Genomic DNA, 22,532 nt, shown 5'->3' with positions numbered 1-22,532 from the left:
TGTTGGGGGTATTACACTCATTTTTACATCCAGCTGTCTAGAATAAGACACCGCCTGACGTCAAAATACTGCAACCCGCTGTTATCTTCCCAAGCGGATCCAAGCCGATAAACATCAGCCTTAAACTAGCCATGACATTATCTACACGGGAAGCCCATGACACAAGCATCATTCAAAACAGCCGAGTGCAGAATGTGTCACACAATTAAACAGCATGAGCTGCATTCCCACAGACATCACAAACAAATTTTTAAATCGCTGGCTCCTTCTGGGGGTTGATCGATTCGGGTATAGATTGGCCCTGAGACCCTGACGGCAGCCACAGCGTTCAAATGGCTTTGGACAGCGTGAGACGAGGCTGATTATACGAGACCTACGAGCATGTTTATTAAGGGCATTCATACCAAAAACAATCTCGGAAATGGTCCTGAGAAAAGAGGGGTGGGTGAGTCACCCTGAGGTAAACTCCCCTCTATTATCACCCACACCTCGTTCACCAATTTCTCCTCACTAGAGCTCTGTCATGACAACAACCGGTCCTGCAAAAGCCCCATGGGGGATTGTGGGTAATGAGAGAGTGCACTCAGTGTGACATTGAACGCCTGTGTGCAGTAACAAAGACTAAACAGCCAGTCGTTGAGGACAGATCCTCAGAGCATGTAGCCTGTAGATCAGTCATGCCTGTGGCTTCTTTATAATGGGCTTGATTATTGGCGTAATCCTGTCAAAGCAATGTCAATGATAAAAGGAATAAAGTCTCATCCAAAATCACACCGGAACATTGTTAGACGCAACGAGTAGATCAGCGGTGAGAGCTGAAGTGTCCCTCGGCCTCAAAGATCCATGAAAGATCGAATAAGTCCTTCACTTCTTCACTGTGTATCAATAACGGACTGGAAATTATTCAGTACTGAGAGTCAATGATCACACAGGAAACACTCAAAGCGAGTCCACAGGGCGATCTCAGGTTGACCTTGGAGAGACGCTCTGCTGCTGATGCCTCATTTGATATTTTGATGCTTCTGGTTTGCAGTTTCTCATCCTGGAGCTTAATCTAAAAAGTGCAGTTTATCGTTTGGATTTGAAAATTGAGTCTTCCATTATCCATGAATTACTAAAAAGGAATGAGCTCTTAATCAGTTGATTGAGTAAAATTGTAGATACTAAATGTAATAAATGAACTAAATACTTACATATGTATACTTGTTATGTAAATACTATATATGTACACACTAGGGGTGTAACGGAACACAAACATGACGGTTCATTACATACCTCATTTTGACTGCATGGTTCGTTATGGTTTCGGTACAGCAGAAGGAAAAAAAAACGTTAGTGGTTGACCACAGACTCCAATCTTCTGCTTATGCAGTTTATATCACAGCCAGACACTTACTGACCCTAAGTCACATCCATTAACGGGAAAATCACATTTCTGCAAAGTTTTGAACTTGAGGAAGGGGAAGCATGCATTATTGTCCGTTTAAAACAAAATTACCCCATTTTAAGTGTTTTAGCTGGAAGACAGGAGGCTTGTAAATGCCTAACAAGGTCTATAAAAGGTGCACATCAACAAAGAACAAGCACAAATGGGATGCAAACTTCCCCTGAATGACAATCCAAGGTCTCATCACAGCAAACAGTCATTTAAGAGCATCTTCCCACATAAAACAAGAAAGAGAAGACAGCACATCATCTCAAGCTAAGTACCCCATTCATGACCTGAGTTCTTGATGCCATTATGATAGTTTAGCAAGTTAAATAAGATACAAACTGGATTACAAGTGAGGCAGCTTTAGGTGCATATGACAGAGAAATATGAATTGATAAATATTCATGCATTTCAAGTGATTTTTCAAAAACTGGACAGAACCGCTGAAGACATCAGCATATTAAATTAGCTGAGGTAAAACAGGCTTCCCATATAAAGCGTTAGAAAAATACAAAGATGTGTGTAGGTGGCACATGCGGACCATAAGGATGTGGAGATGCATTTTAAAGTGGTCTGGCATTTACAAGAAATGTTATTTGGAACAATAAATGGACACAAACAGATGCATTCAACAACTATAAATATGTTAAGATGCACAACGCCATGTATATTTTATGTATTTATTGATCTATGATTGATTTATAGATTCCAAAAAAAAAAAAAAAAAAATTACATTTAGGAAAACTTTGCTATGCAATTAAATTAAGGCTTTCTGGGGAAAAAAAATTATTTGACCAGTCTGCACCATCATTCAGTGTTTCTTTAAAAAAACTGCTCTATTTTAAGGGGCCGTTGATACAGAATATGCTTTTCCAGTTCATTCTGCTACTTTCCATATTTTTTCTATGTAAACACACAAGACGGATGTGTGTGACTGTTGGTCGATGCGTTTTTGTAAGAAAATTATCCATATTCAAAAAGCAATAATCACTTTAATCTAGCTTGTAAAACAGAAACAGTTCCGTGGGAATGATGTAGATGTCAGCGTTGCGCATGTGGCGGTGAGTCTCGTGAAAACCAACGTTTGTTAACAGGAGCAAAAAAGCAAAGTTTCCTTACTTTAGCAAAGGAAAAGCAGTCTCCTCTTGGCTTATATCGAAAACCTCTGACATTCGTCTTTACAAAACCTCGTTTTGTACTTCTAATTAGTAAACGTTGTTTTGTTTTGATCTCTCTGCTGCATTTCCGCAAGAGTCACTTCTGAGCGGCGCATGCGTAAAGCTGACTTCAAACATAATTCCCCCGAAACTGCTCTGTATACAACTGTGAGCGCAAGCTAGATTAAAGTGATTATTACATTTTGTATATGGATATTTTTCTTACAAAAACGCATTGATTCGCTACAGGAGGCCTTTGTTCACCCCCCCCCCCGGAGTCATGGGAGACACTTTTTTTTAAATGGATGAGCTTTTTATTAAACTTCTCAAGGACTGATGCAGTCCAACACCCGCTAAGTTGTGTCAAATAGGGCTGAAATGATTAGTTGACATTATTGACAACTAGGGATATGCCGGTATCAAATTTTCCTGTTGCGATTAATTGATAATGCTTTTATCACGGTATACGGTATTATCACGGTATTGAAATTTTGTTTTAAAAAGTGGAGATAATACAGTATAACAGGTTAAATAACTTTTTTTTCTTAAAATAACTAAACATTTAAAACAATAAAGCAATACAGAAAAATAACTAAAGAACTATAAAAACCAATAGGTATCACTTTACAATAAGACCTCATTAGTTAACCTTAGTTAATGCATTCAAGGCAAGGCAAGTTTATTTATAGCACATTTTGTACACAATGGTAATTCAAAAAGAAAGTTAAAAAAAAAAAAAAAAAGTAATGAAGAAAAATAATCACAAAAATACAACAAGCAATTTAAGAACTTGAAAATGAAAATGATTTAAAAATTGACTTAAAATGAATTTAAGACAGTTTAAAAATAGTAAATGATTTTACATAAAATACATAAAATACAAGGCAATACATAAAATATAGTGTAATCAGTTCGGACATCGCATAGTGCTCATTCAATAAATGCACAGCTAAACAATGAGCAATAGCTACATTTGATATAGATGTTATTAATCTTTGTTAAAAAATCTTAAAAGTGTTAGTTCATGTTAGCTCATTAAATAACAGTTGCAACTTTCAATTTTAACAATGTGTTATTAAATATTGGAATACCTAAGATTAATGAATGTTCAGAATAATTTTTTCATTGGCAGTTTATGTTCACTAATGAAGCCATAATGTAAAGTGTGAATGAACAATAAAAGATCAAAACACTTTCAAACAATATCTAGGGCATTTGTAGTCCAGTTAAAAAAAAAAATGAATGTTTGAAGATAAATAGCCTATTAAGTGTAAATATTTCAGTAGTTGTCACTGTAATAAACACCATAGGGAAAACAAATCTGAATGGTTATTTAAGATTATTTTTGTTTACAGGGTAAGGGCTGCATTTAGCGCCATCTTCTGTCAGAGAGTGAATGTGCTTTCATTCAGCGCGTCTCTCACGTGTTCCTCCATGTGCTTCTCATGCGCGCTTGTTTACATCAGAGCGCATGCGCTCTTTCAAGCAGCATACAGCGATGTTGTGCATTTTAAGCAGCTGATGGGAATAATATTCTTAAAATGCATTCCAAATTCTGAATAATTTTTAATATATGATTATTCACGGTATTTAGAAGTGCCCACGATAACAGTATCGTGCATATTAATCACCGCATTACCGAATACCAGCACAAGTCTATTGACAACGTCAACAATAAAAAAATTGTCGACAAAATTTTTGTTGTCAAGCAGTCGTTTAATGTCATATGATCTAATGTAAGAGCCTGCAATAACTCGGTTTGACCAGTGTGGCGCTGTAGCGCGAGACAGTAATTCAGCTCTCAGATGAAATTCAGGAGAAGACAGCGCTTCAGAACAAACGCAGACGATTCCAAGGCTGCTGATCTGCGTTTGGATAATTGTCAATATTTGCTGCGCGTTTTTCTCCTAATAACAAAATAAACACATCAAAAGCTGACAGCGGTGAGAAGGCAGCAGTTTAAAACGCATCTGATTAAAAAGATGTGGATGTTTGCATGAGCGCTGTAGTTCAGTACTCCAGTAGAGTCCAGTCACGTAACGTTTATTTATTTAGTACTTTAGTTCTATAGATAGTCTTAAATCAAGCACCTTTACAGTATTATTAAACATGAAAAACCAGAGTCAGTGTCGCTTTCAGTTAGAATTACAACTTTATTTTCTGTTATAAAGCAGCTCTCAAGTGTGGAGCTAGTTAATGATGAAGTCTTTTTATTTGTGGGGGAAAAAAACCCACCATTTATTAAAGGTATAGTTTGTTTTGCAGAGATCAAAGCTTGATCCAGCCCAGGACCGTTTTGATTATCATAACCCTATATTAGAGATTATGTTGTGCATATTAGATTATCCAAAAAATAAAACGTCTTATCACTTAACCTTTATTTTGTTTCTTATCCATATGACCCACAAAAATATATTTAAGGTAATTAAATGATTAAATGGTTGAATAAGAGAGTTTCTCTTCCATCTCATTTTCTGTGTCAAATATATTTATTTGTATGATTTTATTGTATAACTAATTACATAATATGACTTTTAAAAGCTGAAGTGATTACCTTTATTTATTAGGATATACTCAATATTTGAACTAATTTCAAAAGCTAAATAATCAATAAATTTCTACTGATTAATCAGCGAAATAATTGACGATTAGTCGATTAATCGACCCAATAATCATTAGATTAATCGATTATCAAAATAATCATTTGTTGCAGCCCTAGTGTCAAACAGCTTGAAGGATCAAAGACTTTTTTTTTTTAAATAACTCTAACTGAATTCGTCTGAAAGAAGAAAGGCCATATACACCTAGGATGACTTCAGGGTGAGTAATTCATTGCTTAATTTTCATTTTTGGATGAACTAACCCTTTAATATAAATATACACTTCAGATATTGTGATGCATGTAATTTGCATATTTTAGGACAAGCAGAGCAAAAATTACCTTAACAGTTTGGTCCAGGGATGCGGTGGCAACACGGGCTTGTGGTCCCATCAGGCCACAGTGGATGTCGGTGATGGGGAGAGAGTGACGGGAAAGAATGTGACGTGGTTCTGGTGTGCGGGACGAATCCAACTGAACAACACTGAAACACAATACACAATTTTTCATTACCTTGCCCTTATGAGGTATTTATTATAAACGACATGCTCAGGACGACAATTAATCATGAGAACCATCAGGTCTATAACATATTATTTGTGTGATGATGAGTTAATTAAAAATTGATGAATGTGAAATATTAAAATATAACACACTGGGTGTAAGTGAATTATTAAGATTGATACTCACTTTCTCTCTATACAAAAATCAATGGCAAGCTTGTGGCTTGACCTTGAAAATATTAGTATATAAGATTCAGTGACTCTAGATATCACACCACATCCTATACTGTGCCTTTCTGTAGAGGATTATATATACATATATTTTTGTTTGGATGACAACATCTGGAAAAATAACAAGTCATTAAGAAGCAATGCAAATGATTTACAAATGTGCAGTCATTTAGTAAGTTAATGGAATAGCAGCAATAATAATTATTTTTGAATAAACGATTCATATATATTATGTATATTATTTATTTTGTAAGGATTTAAAATTTGATGTACATATCAGATTATTAGACACATTAAAATAATCAAAATTGAGAAGAAGAAAAAAGAATGTATCAAATGTCAAATGATATTCATGAAATAATAATAGAGATGGTTTTTGGTCATCGTTCATTCTTTAGCTCTTTATTGGATTATGTACATCACATCATGTGTATTTAAATTACATTTAACTGCTAATGTCTCGTACACATCTCTTGCTCTCTGCTCCTGACACCCAATAAAATTTCTTATTATTACTGTAAAAGAATCTCACACATGCTTATGCTTTAAATAAAATGCATAATAACATTTTGGTGAAGTTTTATGATTTATAGCTTTTGTGTTTTCAATTAAAATTTTGTATATTTTATTTAGAAAAACTAAAAAATTAAATTAACAACTCACATGCATCATATACAAACAATTAAGTGTATAATTTTTACATATAATTAATAATTTATTAAAAAATAATTATTGCTGGTATGCCATTAACTTTATGCAAAGCAATTTTGCTAAATTATTTATTTTCATATTCGATTTCACAATTTGCCAGATCCCTTTATTGTGCTAAAACAAGTTCCGTTTACTTGAATCAATTGTACTTATTTTTATATCTCCATTGACTAAAATGGAAGACTTAATCCATGTTGAAAATAACTTTTGCAGTACAAAATGTTACAGTATTGAATGAATTAAATGGAAAGGATAAGGAGATCCAGATGGAAACACAAGGGCAGATAAAGTGAGACGAGACAGAATTGAACCCCATTCTGTCAGCACCGCTGCATGACGCAGCACCGCTGGATGAGCTCAGGGGCCGACCTGTCTTAAACAACATCTGTCATACACATCTGCGTTTTTCTGTCTGAGAGACTGAGGATAATTTCTGATTTGTGTTCAGTTTTACATTTGCTTTAATTGAGCTTCCTAGTTCTGGGTGAGCGTCCATGTCCACAGCTCTCTTCTACTGTGTTCATAAGTGTTATAATAGCAGTCTAAAACTTCAAACTTCTGGATTCACAAAATGAATCAGGGTTAATTAATGTATTATATCATGCATAATGTATTTTTCACTTTTCACAAGCTTTGTTGTGACCATAATGGGGAACGATGGGGCTTCTTTGGTCAAAAAGGTCAAAAAGAATCACTGGTCTCATGTCAAAAGTCTCCACACCCGATCCTGGTCTCTATATATACAGTTTTATCAGAAAAAACTTTTTGACTTTCGGGTCAAAATGTGACCCACTGTGATTTTTAGGACAACATATTCCACTATAAAATCATTATGACATCATAATGGCATTTATATGCATGTCACACCTCTGTTCATCAATTTGTACTGGCTACCAATAGCTGCTCGCATTAAATTCAAGGCAATGATGTTTGCCTACAAAACCACCACTGGCTCTGCACCCCTTTACCTAAAGAGTTATGTGCCTATAGAAGCTTTATTGTGCCATCTCAAAGAGGCACAAAATCACTTTCACAGACTTTTACATGAACTGTTCCCTTCAGGTGGAATGACCTGCCCAACTCAATCCGAGCAGCTGAGTCCTCAGCCTTCTTCAAGAATCGCCTAAAAACACATCTCTTCCATCTTTATCTGACCCTCTAACTCTAGCACTCTCTATTCTAAATCTATTCTTTCAAAAAAAAAAAAAAACTTGCTGTTTTTAGATTTGCATATTTAGACAACAGATATTCTTTACTATCTGTTTGTTCTCTTAAAAAAAAAAACTAAAACTAGCTTTTCTATTCTTTTTGTATTCTATTTTCCTTTTATTTATTATATAATTTTATAATAAACTGTTTTAAATGCTTCTGCACTCCAAGGCTGCATTTATTATCAAAAATACAACAAAACAGAAATATAACAATTAACTATGACTTTTTTCTTATTTTATTACATTATCACGTAATATAGTTCTTACATTTCAAATGTTGCAAAACATTTATATTTCAACTTAATGCTGTTTATCATTAGTGCTGAAAACGGTTGTGCGACTTAATATTTTTGTGGAATCTGTGAAACATTGTTTTAGGATTCTTTGAAAAAAAAGTGAAGGTTTAAGAAATATTTCAGCAAATTAGTATATTAGAATGATTTCTGAAGGATCATGTGACCCTGAAGACTGGAGGAATGATGCTGAAAATTCACTTCACAGGAATAAATCTAAAGAAACATCACATCACAGGAAAAATAATACTTCACAATATTAATATGCTTATGAGAACTATTTACAAGAGATCCTTTGTACCTGTTAATTGGAAATTATTAATTAAAACGATATGTGATTTAGTTTTTATTTGTGTTCTGTGTCTGGTATTGGCATGCTCAAAAACAAATTTCAACCATGGTTTATAATAAAGATGCATTGTATTGCATTGCACTGCATGGTTTTTAAATGTATTTTTGATCACATAAATGCAGCCTTGGTGAACATAAGAGACTTTTAAAGAGATTTTTTGATATAATTTCAGAAGACTATGGTTAATGAAAACAAAGTGACTTTGTTGTGACTGACTGGCCATGTAAGAGTTTTTGGTTCGACATAAAAGCTTTGTGCATTTCTCTGGCAGAAGGTGTGTCCACTGCAATCAGTCTCAGCTCTCACTCTGTCCTGCATCCATCAGTGAGTCTGTGTCCCCCTCTCACACTTTAGATTCCCCTCGTTATTCACAGTTCTTCATTCTTCATGCTGCGCCGCACTTAGCGTCGCTCGCTCAGCAGCAAGGTCGCAGTCAACACAAACGGGCACGATTCAGCTTACAGCAAAAACCCGAGTGCAGAACAGGGGCGATGTTTACGGGCAAACATGATTAAGCTGGTGACAACATGCGGTAAAGGAATCAATAAGAGCCCAGACTGATGTTGCTAAGAATAAACGTACAGTAAATACACCCGGCAAACAACAAAACATGATCCAAACAAAGTCATGTAGTTCTAGAGGTGCATGCGCCAGCTAAACAACTACCATTGAGATAAGAGGCGCTCCTCTCTGGTGTTAGGATCAATGACAATTAAAGGGTTAGCTCACCCAAAATGAAAATTCTGTCATTAATTACTCACCCTCATGTCGTTTCAAACCCGTAGACCTTCTTTTATCTTCAGAACACAAATTAAGATATTTTTAATGAAATGCGAGAGCTTTCTGACCTCCTAAGGACATCCTTAAAACAGTACATGTGACATCAGTGGTCATGAAAAATACCTTTTGTGGGCAAAGAAAACTAAATTATCGACTTTATTCAACAATTTCTCTTCTTCCTCATCAGTATTCGACACATGTTCATGAGAGTACCACAATGCAAGCTCTCATATTTCTTAAAAAATATCTTAATTTATGTTCTGAAGATGAATGAAGGTCTTACGGGTTTGGAACGACATGAGGGTGAGTCAATAATTACTTTTTGGGTTAACTATCCCTTTAATATATATATGAAGCATGTTTTTATTTTATTTTTTAAACTGTGGACATCATTCTTAAAGGGATATATATATATATACATTTTTTTTTTTTTTTTTTTTTTTTTTTTACATCATTTTCATGAAAAGTTTAAACCAAGTCAAAAGTAACACCACATCTTAATCACTATGTTTGGGGTCAACACCACATGACATTAGTGTTATTTTTTTTATTATTTATATACTATTTAAAAGTATTGATTAATTTTGTTTCTATTTTAGATATGTAGTATTTTTATATTTATTTTCTATTACAGTTTTCATTTAAATTTGAATTTCTGTTTCATGTAAGTTTTTTTTTCTTTACCTTTATTTTAGTTTTATTTCTTCCATTTATCTTATTTAGTAAGCTGTCAAGGCGTTGATTTTTATTTTTCATCTAATATTTATGTTTTATTTTTATTTCAGCTTAATTGAAATGAAAACTATTTTAATCGTTTTAGTCTGTTTTAGATAACAGTATGTCAATGAATGATATTTTACAACATAAACGAACAACGCTTTTTCGGAAATATTACAAATTATTTGATAGTTTAAATAACATCATTTAGACCATTTTTTTTTTTTTGTAAGTTTTAGTACTTGAGCTTATTTTCAAATTTAGATTTTTTAATTTAGAAATTTTGATATTTAAATTTTATTGAATAACATATTTAGTATCAGTTTTAGAGAACATTACCATCACTCAACAACATTTAACAACCTAAACTAAACATGCATGTCATAAAAAGCTTAAATTATTTACTAGTTTAACAGTCGTGACTTTAAATAACAAAACATTACATCAAACTACTTAAAAAGTCCTAACATTTCCAGCATAGTTGCCATTTTAAGTTTTCACCACTAACAAATATATACAATTGTGTATAGGAAGCATTCGTATAGTATGCATATTTTTTTAGTTTTTGTATAAGTAAGCATTTATATATAGTATATTTATAGTCCAAATCTGTCAGTAGGTTAGTTGTGTATAGGTTTATACCATTTTACTTCATTGTTCTATGTCTGGATTTATGTAGCACCTTGGTCCCACGTGAATGACAATAAAACTCGACTGGAAAAGTGAATTTTAGCTCAGAAAAAAAAAAAGTAGTAATGTATTCATGTGCATTGTGTGTGTATGAATGGCATTTTCAATGTATTATTGAATATACAAACAGAGTAGACAAAAAAAAATGAGCACCATTAAATCATTAAAGACCTCCTTGGTCTACACTGACAAATATTCCAGAGAAATAAGACATTTATTGCACACTAGATTTGCAGTTCACTGTAGGTGGAGCGGAGCGCAGTGATTTCTGAAGTCGAGACCTCTCATCAGCATGTGAGGGTCAGGGAATGTTGATTATGGTGATAGCTGAGAGGTTATTCTGTCGAGCGATACAGATACAGAATAATAGATGCGTGTCATCTCCTTTCAAAACTCAGAGACAGACGCTGAATTATTCATCCTGGTTTGATGGCTGCCTCCTCCTTTAATTCATTGCAGCCGTGGGCCTGGTTTACCTTAACTAACGTCATCAAGCAAACATGGCCGCGAGATATCCCTTGCCTTCTCCTTCAACCTTCAGTTCAAAACCAGCTGTTACGTCAAATACAGCAGGAAGCCTCAAACTGCAAGTCTTCAAAAACACACCACATGTTTGGGCATCTCTCGTAACTGATAATGCTCCGAGTCAGCAAGCCTCGAGGTGATGTCTCTGCTCATCACGCTCACCTCTATGGCTTCAAAGTAACTTACTTCCGATCGATTACAATATCAGTGCAGCACAATAGAGACGGACAGATCGGTTGAACACAAACAGCTTGGAAGCCGAATTGAAGCAACGTATCTGAAAGCAGTGAAAAACTGCCTGAGGTTAGACAAACCAGAGCTGCTGTTGTTTAGCCCATTAAAAGTCGTTTTTCCACATGCTTTAAATCTTAATTACTCTGCTTGAGATGTTCTAAAAGCCATCGAGAATCAAAGTGGAGATGTAAGGTTGTTTATCTAGATTTATTTCACCATCTGCACCTGCTGGAAAACATTGAAAACAGTCACAGCGCCACCTACTGGCCGTAACGTGGAAGCAGCCCTGTTTCAGAAAGCCTAGGAAAGGACATGTCTCAGTTATATTTCACCCCCAAAATCAAAAGAAACAAGAAAAAATAAAAATAAGCTTATTTCTGGAACAGTAAGATTTCTTTTGCATTGTGACATTATTGCAAAAATAAATGAATAAAGATATCATGCATGATACGCCAGAGAAGTATTTGTTGTACTTTTTCATGTTAAAATAAATAAACAATTAAACAAACATATATATGTAAAAGTGCTGTCAAATGATTAATTGTGATTAATCGCATTCAAATTAAAAAAATTTGTTTGCATAGTATATGTGTATGTACTGTGTATATTTATTATGTATATATAAATACACAGCAATGCATGTTTATATTTAAGAAAAATATGTTAACGTAAAATATATTTATATAAAATATAAATTATATAAATATAAAAAATACATTTAAATATTTTCAAAATATGTACTGTATGCATGTGTGTGTATTTATGCATAATAAATATACACAGTAAACACAAATATTATGTAAATAAGAACTTATTTTGGATGCGATTAATTGTTTGACAGCACACACTCACACATCATTTTATATATATATATATATATATATTAGGGGTGTAACGGTACGCAAAAATCATGGTTCGGTACGTACCTCGGTTTTAAAGTCACGGTTCGGTTCATTTTCGGTAAAGTAAGGGAAAGAAATGCAAACATTAAACTGCAGGTTGTTTATTACTATAAACTTTTTTAACAATTTGTTTACACTTTTCTAAACACTTTTTAATAAAATATAATAAAATATATATAAAATAAAAAAAGAAATAAGAAATAAAATACTGCTGCAAAGTTCTCCACTAAATAAAATACTCTCAGTCTCAAACCAATATCACATAATAAAACATAATTAAAAATATAAATAAATAACCATGACAGGAGACCTTAATGATATGGGTGACTCTTCAAGCTCCGGCTTGTCCATACTGTCTATGGGCTTGTCTGCATTTGCCATGACCCTTTTACGGTCTATGGCCATAACGCTAGCTAGCGAGTGGCTGGGCTAAAGCATGCCGTGTATGTTGGTGTACAGTGCGCGGTGTGATTTTTTATTTTTTTTTATTCAAACCAGTTCAGCAGAAATCCTGCGCTGCAGTCGATTTCATTGGTTAAGGTTACAGTGACGACGGGTAGGTTTAGAGATCAGTGTTGGTGTAGGGCAGTGGTTCTCAACCTTTTCTTCCAGCGGGCCGCACTGTGGTCCAAGTGCAAGTCTCACGGGCCGCACTCATATAATTTACATATTACGTCACCAATAAGAAACAACCTGATTTATAATATTATAGCCTAAATATTATGATATCTAATCGATTACATTCATTGAAATAAATAAATATTTCTACTCCCCATAAATAAAACACCTGATGCTGTCAGGAGCTGACCAATTTTGAAAGTCGGCTCGAAAGGATTAACAGCACAAAGAAGTTGCGATTGTAAAGCCTGTGTTATACTTTCCACATGAGCAATCCGGGCGCGTACACGGCCAGCGCGGACGCAGACCTCTTCCATTTAAACTTCCAAAAGCGTACACTGATGGTCTGCTCTGCAACAAACATGTGAACAAACAATTGCCCAGAATTATTATTCTTTTATTGAAGGATTGCACAGGTTCGAGTAGCAATGAGCTTCTTCACACTGCCTGCACATGTGCAGCTGTGCTTTTGAAGCCTATTGACCACACGCACCTGTCCGCGTGGTCGTTTGCTCAGAGCCTCGGCACACACTCTCCGAGGATGATTTTTACGTCACGTCTACCTAGCGGTCCATAGCGGATGCGGAAAGTATAAGAGGCTTTAAGATGCAGTCTGTAAGACGCGCACGGGGCCATGACCTGACGCGCGACATTGCAGAAAATGTGCGTTGACAAATGTAGCCTATGATCCAAATATGGAAAGCACTTTCGAATTTAATAATATGTCATTTCTGATGCTCAATTTTACCTGAACTAATGGCTGTTGATGACTATTTGAATTGAATTCTGCCAAAGTGCATGCTTGTATGTGTTCATTAAATGCGTAATGTTATGTGAGTAAGTCTGCTCATGTCTGAAAATAATATATTAAAAACTAAATAATTTCATATAAAAACATTAGGCTATAGCTTATATTTATTTAGCAGCATACATTTTTTATTAATGTAAAAAAAATAATAATTGTAAAACTGAACTTTTTTTTTTTTTTTTGTGTGTTCAGCATATGGTGGGCTGCATTTGAATTCGTGCGGGCTGCGGGTTGAGAACCAGTGGTGTAGGGCAATCTGTACAGTGATTGACACATTGACATGACCAATGAAAACTTTAGAATCAGCTGCAGGGCGGGATTTGCGCTGAACGCGGAGACTTCCACCACTTAATATGTTCGTGTGGAAACACGAAGATGTACCTATGTTACGCACACAAAATACTGCATTCGGTCATTCACGGTACCGAAAGCCCTGTACCAAAAACGGTCCGGTACGAATACACGTACCGTTACACACCTAATATATATATAAAATAATTATACAAATATTTTAATGACCAATTTTTGCCTTCACCAATTCATTATCAATGCTCCTGTGGTATTACAAATGAGTTTTATCATAAATTAATGAAAGCATAAACACTGTTTACATAATTACAAAAGAATTAGCACTGCAGGACAAAATATTTTCCCAAAGGTTTTTCATGTAAACAGAAGATTTTAAAGTCTGATGCGATTAAAAATTAAAACACATTAATAAACCAGCAGGTCAGCATAACTGAAATCATGAAATCATAAATCTAGAGGAAAATAACAGTGTGAACAACTTGCTGCATTTTCTATGGGCTTAAAGTGCACATATAAGCTTTAATTTGAGGTTATCTCATCAGAATAGGAGGAAAGGGACCAGACCTTTTACAAGGGACCAGAAGTAATTGGACAGTTGACTCAAAAGCTGTTTAATTGACAGATGTGGTCTATTCCTTCGTTATACCTACATCAATTAAGCAGGTAAAAGGTCGGGAGTTGATTCTAAGTGTGCCATTTGCTTTTGGAAGCTGTTGCTGTGAACCCAAATAATCCGGTCAAAGGATCTCTCCATACAAGAGAAACAGACGACTGTTAGGCTTCAGAATCAAACAAATCCTTCAGAGAGAGATAGCAGGAACATTAGAAGTGGACAAATCAACAGTTTAGTACATTCTGAGAAAAAAAGAAAGCACTGGTGAGCTCAGCAACATAAAAAGGCCTGGACGTCCACTGAGAACAACAGTGCTGGATGATCGGAGAATGCTCTCCATGGTAAAGAAAACCCTTTCACACCATCCAGCCAAGTGAAAAACACTCTCCAGGAGGCAGACGTGTCACTGTAAATGTCTACAATCAAGAGAAGACTTCACCAGAGCAAATACAGAAGGGTTCACCACAAGCTGCCAACAAGGACAGATTCGACCGTGCCAAAAAACATCTAAAAAAGCCAGATCACTTATGAAAAAGCATTTTTCAAATGGCTGCAATTAAGATCAACCTGTACCAGAATGACAGAGGGGAAAAAAGTATGAAGAAGGCTCGGGACAGCTCATGATCCAAAACATCAAACATCACTTATTGCTATGTATTAGTAAGTTCATTACTCAAGCAAAAAAAAAAAAGATACTTCAATACCACTTCCTGCATGTGCAACTTTGACAACTCTGTAGATTGTCTCTCACTCATTAAGGTCAAGACGTATAACCACAGGAACAGTTGAAAACAAAAGAGAAATGAATAGTTAAACCTTTAACGCACCTGGAGAGATTCCAGATGAGAGCCAGATTGTCTTTCCCTCCCGACACAAAATGACTGCTGTCATCAGTGAAACAGATGCAACTCACGTCTTGATAGTGTCGACTCAAAATAGCCAGCAAATTTCCTGTTGACATCTATGAGAAAGTATTAAAGAAAGTCAGATAGGACTACAATAAATCCAGTTTAAAAGACATGTGCCAAGAAATATAAACTCTTTGCCTTCATATTGTTCATATGGTCTTAAAAAAATATTCAACAAAGAATTATAAAGTGTGTTGTAACCAAATATTTTTCTAACACCTAAATATATGCAAGTTATTTTCAAAGTTTTGAAATATATTTTTCAAGTATTTTTTTTAAATACTGTTAATTTTTATTTCAGAAATATTATGGGTTTTTTTGTTGTTTTTTTGGGAGGAGTTATGACATTTTACAACCATATGACATTTAACAATCTGAAATAATGTGTCTAATAAATAAATTAATATTTAAAAAGACTTCGGCACACAATCGCAATCATTCACACAGTCAAGTTAATTTTTCATTTATGCCCCCAAATAATACACTGAATTTTAAGTTAAAAATCACCATAGAATAGCATGCATTTTAAATGTTTTTAATGAGTTAACTAAATAAGAACTATGTCAGAAACAAAGAAAAACAGTGTGGTATTTCTTGATGTCCTCACCTCCCACAGGTATATAGCTTCAGCAATGCCTGCCAGGACATACAGGCCATCAGGAGACGCACAGAGACACGTCACGATCCCAGGACACACAATCTTCTGCTGTAGCTGGTCCTGAAAGGTCATTCAAAAGGCAATAACTATCATAGATCGTCATCAATTCAAAAGGATTCACAGACATTAATATTTGATGTTTAAATACTGCATGAAAACAGAGTAATATTTGTGTTACATTTGAGTGAGAACAGATATCTCTGGTTGTAAAAAGCTTTTAGATTGATCATTTTTTGGCAGGTGCACTTTTAGTTTCATTCACTGAACCAAAAGAGTTCAAGCCTGTCTAAATCTAGGCTGCCAAGTCAACTGCTCATGTGACTTAAATCACAACTCCATCATCTATAACATGATAAACCAATAAACTGTTGACTGTTTATTCAATAGTTTATTCAATTGGTGGATATTCTACTAAATTTAAACAATTGTGCATCATCCTGGAATAGACTATTCAGCACATTGCTCATTAAAATATGAGAAAAACTGGACTTTATATTATCAATGCCTATTACGCTGAGAGATAATATGGTTGCGATTTTTACCAATATTTACAGATAATATTTGATCTTCTTTTAGTTATCTAATTAAACTGAAGAACGTTTGTTCTGAACAATTTTGATATTTATGACTTACTTATTGAGCGTAACATCAGTAATTCTTATTTTCAGACGCAGTAGCACTTTACCCACCTTTCTCTGGATCTCCCACACGTTTATGAAGTTCTTGCCGAGTTGAGCTCCTAATATGTATTCTCCGTTCAGGACGGTTAAAGACCTGGAGGACGTGTTACCCCCGCGATAGGACAAGAATTCTGACCCGGAATGAGGGTCGAAAACCGCGCAGTTAAACAGCTGTCCTGCTGAATCTGTGGAAAGAACTACCTCCACGGGCGCCGACATGTTGGATACACAAAGCGCGACTATTTTGGAAGGCGTCGAGGGCGGGTCTGTGCAACGTCATTTCCGATAAGTAAGGAATTCTGGGTATTGCTGTTTTACGCTGTCAAATGTGTTTGTTTCGTCTGTGTGTGTGTGAGTGTGTGTTATACTGAATTTAAAATATCGGCTTAATTTTTGTCCCCGACATTAAATGTTTCTCTAATTTTAAAGTAAATGTTTAAATGTGCATAATAGGAGCATACGGAAAAACATTAGTCATAATTCAATAATTTTCATGGGAGTGGGTCACCCCTTCATGGTGGCAGACATTTTAAGATCACATGACCAAATAGCTAGGCTATTACTCAATTTATTTCAATATCATAATAAATTAATAAATATAGTACATTCTTTAAAATATAAATTTTTAAGTATAAGTTGTTTAATTGTACATTTTTAGCACAGTTGTGTGAAGTTACCATAGTTTTATGGTAGACTGTTTATTCGTTGTTTTTCTGTGTGTGTGTGTGTGTGTGTGTGTGTGTGTGTGTGTGTGTGTGTGTGTGTGTGTGTGTGTGTGTGTGTGTGTGTGCGTGTGTGTGTGTGCGTGTGTCTTACTCTTCGCCCTTCACTAGTCAATATGTACATGGGATCTCTTTCAACAGATAATTGTTAAAAAGGCTGACAGAGTACTGATAGAAAGGTTACACACATTAAAGACTGTCTTTTATCAAGTCATAATTAGAGAGTCAACACTGTAACTTTATTCAAAAATAGCTTTCAAAAGGTCATGAATTTCTTTAAAAAAAAAAAAATCAGACAGTGCGATTACATTTCTGAATAGCTTGTAACATTAATATCTCATTGGCATATTAGCCTGGTTACTCCAAACAAAAATAAATACAATTCCGAAACATCTAGACCCTAAAATCTATATATTTATTTCCAAATAAAAAAGTCTAAAGAAAAAAAAGTTACCAGCAATGAAGTACAGCATATATTTCTTAAAGGTGAATAAATTCTCCATGCTCTCAAACATGCCACCAAAATGTTTGCAACACAAATACCTTCATTAATTACATATGATAATAAATTTTGCATCAGCACTTCCAAATGATGATTTACATGTGTTTCAAGTCCAGGGTCACAAGTGCACCAGAGCAGTGTGCTCAGAACAGTGTTGCAGCGAAACATGTACCCAAATACTCCATCATCCAGCCTTCCTCTCGTCTCTGAGAATAAACCAGAATCTGATTAGCACACAGGATACTGATTCATTATCAACACAGACACAACAGAGACTGTAATCATAGTCGGTATATGATTCAACTAATACAAAAAGCACTTACATGATCCTAAAAGCAGACTAAGGCAAACGATCACAGCCAGTGTAACACTACTTGTGGTGATTCCTTGGGCTCCACTGTCACTGAGATCAAGATGATATCCAAGTTCATTGTGGTCCACGTTTTTGCACTTTGTGCTATAGTGAAATGAAAAAAAAATCAATCACAGATTTCAGAAGCAAAATTAGATAGTCTAAACTCATCAGCAAGCAAAAAAAAGCAATGCAATTTACGATTTTGAGGGACATTTTCACATTGCATGGTTTATAATCGAATTCTAATAAAACAAGAACCCTTTCAAGTGTGTTGAAATATTTGGAAGTGGTGGAAGAGATGCTGTGTGACTTACAGCTGCTTCTGTAAATATTGCTTGGTGGTCTCGCAGGCCTGTTTCTGCTTCTCTGCAGCAATTTGGAGCTGTTTAGAAGCGAGATGTAAAGCCTCACATGATGCCAACTCCTGGGCCTTCAGAGTTAAATTGTGTTCCAAGGCTTCAATCTGGTCTGAAATGATAATGAAAAACTCTCCTCAAACAATACAACTCGTAACGTTTTTCTATGTAATGCCAATAGTGTGAAGCCTCTCGCACTGTAAGCTCCTCTTCAAACTCTTTTAACAATATGCCAAACATTCTTTGAGAAAAAAGTCTATTGGCTGCGCAACTTATCAGTTAGTTTCTAAAAGGATCTCGGTGATGTCAGAGCACTATTTTGGGTCCTAGCTGGTAGCTGGCTGGTGTTGTTCACTTACTGCTTTGTCTCAAGTTCAACACTGGTGTTAAAACATGGTCTTGGTGTGCAACATTTTTCTGGACATCACACCTACAGTAGATAAGACCAGCTCAAACCAATCTGTTAAGACGACAAAGCCACTTTAAGTTACTGTTTTTTTCTGCAGGGTACAGTACTACAGTCCAGATTTACACTGAACATTTTAAAGCCAGAATAAAATGCAGATGATTAATTTGCAGAGGATTTCCTCGCTCTCTAAACAACTGCAGGAAATGACTCCTGAATGCATGAGATATGAAGTAATACAAGAGCGAGAGAGAATGTAGGAAACACTGATTAAAATCACCTCGCTCGCCCCTTTTACCCGTCTGATTGTCTGAAAAAAGCTAGCTGAGTTCGGAAAACCTTTTCACAAAACAGGATACTGTAGGTCAAGATGCTCTCCCACCTGGCAAAGCTGACTTTAACTGTTCTAGATGTTCTCCAGTATGGATATTTCCTAACCTGGTTAAGCTGGTCTATAGTCTTCTATCAACCAACAAATCTGTCCAGTTGAGGCCAAAAAACTTAAACCAGATTAAAGGATTACTCCACCCCAAAATAAAAATTTTGTCAATAATCACTTTGCACTATGTCGTTCCAAACCCGTAAAAGCTTTGTTCATCTTCGGAACACAATTTAAGATATTCTGGATGAAAACCGGGAGGCTTGTTACTGTCCCATTGACTGTCAAGTAAATTACACTGTCGAGGTCCAGAAAAGTATGAAAAGCATTGTCAGAATAGTCCGTCTGACATCAGTGGTTCAACCCTAAAGTTATGAAGTGACGAAAATACTTTTTGTATGCGATAATACTAAAATAATGACTTTATTCAACAATTCATCTCCTCTGTGTCTCTCTGCATCACCATAGTGTCATTTTGTAGAACATTTCGCTGAACGCAAACTGTGTACGTTATTCTTTGTCAGCCGTGACACAAAGATATGTTTTCTAAGTGTATTTACACATTGATTTGAACGAAAATAGCGTATCGTGCAACGCGGCTGACACGGAATTCTTACAATGCTTTTCATACTTTTCTGGACCTTGACAGTGTAATTTACTTGACAGTCAGTGAGAGAATAACAAGCCTCCTGGTTTTTATCCAAAATATCTTAAATTGTGTTCCGAAGACGAACAAAGCTTTTACGGGTTTGGAACGACATAATAATGACAAAAATTTTATTTTGGGGTGGAGTATCCCTTTAAGCTGTTTTTTAGATGAATTGGGCAGTTATACTAAAAATAATATATATATATATATATATATATATATATATATAATTTTTTTTTTTTTTTTTTTTTTTTACTCTGACAGTAAAAGAATACAACATTTGGGGTCAGTATTTTATTAAAGGAATAAATATTTTATTTAGGATCAAAGATCAAAATATCAATGATACATTAAATGTATCAAGTAACACTAAAGGCTATCTTATTTCCACAAAAAAATATCTCAAATAAATACTGTTTTTCTTTTGAATTTTCTATTCATCAAAGAATTTCAAACAAAAATATATTTTTACAGTTCATCCACAAAAATATGAAGCAGCACACTGTTCTGTTCTTGGTGAGCAGAAGATACTTCTTTGGAAAACATTTAAAATCTCAAACTTTTAAACAGCAGCGTAATTTTTACTTGCATTGAACTTGACAACATTTTCTGCAAATATAATGCATAAATGCACATATATAAACAGGGCGAAAAAAAATCTGAGCAAAAATAGAAGAAATACCACTAGTTACTGCGCTTCATGTTATTACACCAGCCACTGAAGAGAATTCCATGTCACAAACAAACCTTTGCTATTTGTTGTCTCTTTCGAGTTTCTATGGTTACATGGGAAAATGTATCTAAGAATATCGTCAGAGAGAGAGAGAGGGAGAGAGTGCTCCTTTCATGGCTGCTCTGAAGAGAGGAAAAACTCTGACGTAAATTTTCCTACCTTTCTGCAGGCTGACTTCAGCAGTGAGGTTCTCCTCGATGAGTTTGTATTTTTCAATTTTGCTGTCCAAAACTGTGATGTTTTGGTTCAGAATAGCCTGCAGAGAAACAGAAGCTTAATTAAACACAAGTTCATAACCGGGGTGAGGTTCGGCTGTGGATGTTCGCACTGAGACATTAAGGTGTGGCTGTCAGATCTCACAGGCATGTGAGTGAACGCCGCCACCTCCAAAGGTCAAAAACATGGCCACAAAATCAATTTAATACCCACATTTTGGCAGAAACCCTAGGAACAATGTGAAGATTATCAGGAAAGTTTCTTTTTTTTTTCAGGAAGAGCTGGGATTGATATTCTGCCCCCTCAACGAGATGTGTTTAACATTCAAATCATTTGATTTGGCATATATTTGCATAATTCTACAGATTTAACTCAACCTGACCTGTTCTCTGCTTTCCGTTGGGGCTCATTATGTAAAACAAAACAGTTTCATATCAAAATAAACTAAAATAAAACTTAAAGGCTTTTTTCTTTTTTTAAATCTGCATGTCACTTGTGAGGTTAAGGCTACAAGTACCCCAAACAAGAAGATAAACTCACGATCTCTTGCAGGCTGTCATTCAAAGAGATGGTCAGAGACTGTATTTGCTCCTTGTTCTGGTCGATTTGCTTCTGCAAAGCGGTCTGGTTCCTCCATCCCTGTCTCACCAGATCCTCAAGAGCTTTTCGGTCTTTGGACCACACGATTTTTGCCCCTTCATGTCTCTCCCTGAGGTCTTGCATCTCCGTCCGACACTGACTGGCTCCTTTCATCTCAGGCGAGGTGGCCCATACCACAATAATGATAAGAGAGATGATGGACCACAGGGCCAGGCAGGCGATCACAATGTTACGTGTCGTCTGAGAAGATTTGGAGCTGGTCATACTGAGGCACGCAGGCTGGAGATGTCCGAGAAGAACAAGCTGGTGTGTGCAAGTCAGGCCAGAGACTGTCTTCTATGTGAAACAAAACTTTTAAAGCCTGGGTTTCCAAGCTCAGCTCAGGAAAGGGGAGTGGCTCTGCTCCTGTGAAAGGACCTGCCGTCCAGATCCTCAGCCCTCCAAACACACGGATTGCTGCAACGTGACATCAGCTATAGAGGCTATCCTCGCTGTTAGTGGGAAAAACCAAAAAGTCACCTCCCTCTGGTTTTTACTGAAAGACCGTGTTTCAGTTTCCATCCCTTGGTTCTGGGGAGTGTCCTGGCAGGGGTCGTAGGAAAGAGTGTTATCTCCGTTAGGACTTATTCTAAACGTTTTCAACAGGAGCAACTCAATGTTTCCTAAACTCTTGCCAAGAGTGT

At 35.6% G+C, this 22,532-nt stretch overlaps 2 protein-coding genes across 2 annotated transcripts in view; both read right to left on the bottom strand.

Annotated features, from left to right (window-relative positions):
* Positions 1-17,183, bottom strand: part of wdr18 (WD repeat domain 18) — a 60,902-nt gene extending 43,719 nt beyond the window's left edge. Inside the window, exons 1-4 of the mRNA XM_059537676.1 lie at positions 16,941-17,183; positions 16,201-16,311; positions 15,513-15,646; positions 5,531-5,672 (exon numbers count right to left, since the gene is read on the bottom strand). Of these exons, the coding sequence (XP_059393659.1) occupies positions 5,531-5,672; positions 15,513-15,646; positions 16,201-16,311; positions 16,941-17,150 (597 nt within the window). The 5' untranslated portion in view covers positions 17,151-17,183. The remainder of the gene's footprint in view (positions 1-5,530; positions 5,673-15,512; positions 15,647-16,200; positions 16,312-16,940) is intronic.
* Positions 17,184-17,870: 687 nt separating this feature from the next.
* LOC132126639 (uncharacterized) lies at positions 17,871-22,303 on the bottom strand. Its single transcript, XM_059538017.1, has 5 exons — positions 21,790-22,303; positions 21,193-21,289; positions 18,825-18,978; positions 18,479-18,612; positions 17,871-18,361 (listed from the first exon to the last, which is right to left on the bottom strand). Coding segments are annotated over exons 1-5 (711 nt in total). The 5' UTR covers positions 22,114-22,303; the 3' UTR covers positions 17,871-18,359.
* Between the last annotated feature and the right edge of the window lie 229 nt (positions 22,304-22,532).

Source organism: Carassius carassius, chromosome 44, assembly GCF_963082965.1.
Source record: "Carassius carassius chromosome 44, fCarCar2.1, whole genome shotgun sequence".
Taxonomy (NCBI): Eukaryota; Metazoa; Chordata; class Actinopteri; order Cypriniformes; family Cyprinidae; genus Carassius; species Carassius carassius.
Note: the sequence above shows the minus strand (reverse complement) of the source record. Positions and strands in the feature narration are given on the sequence as shown.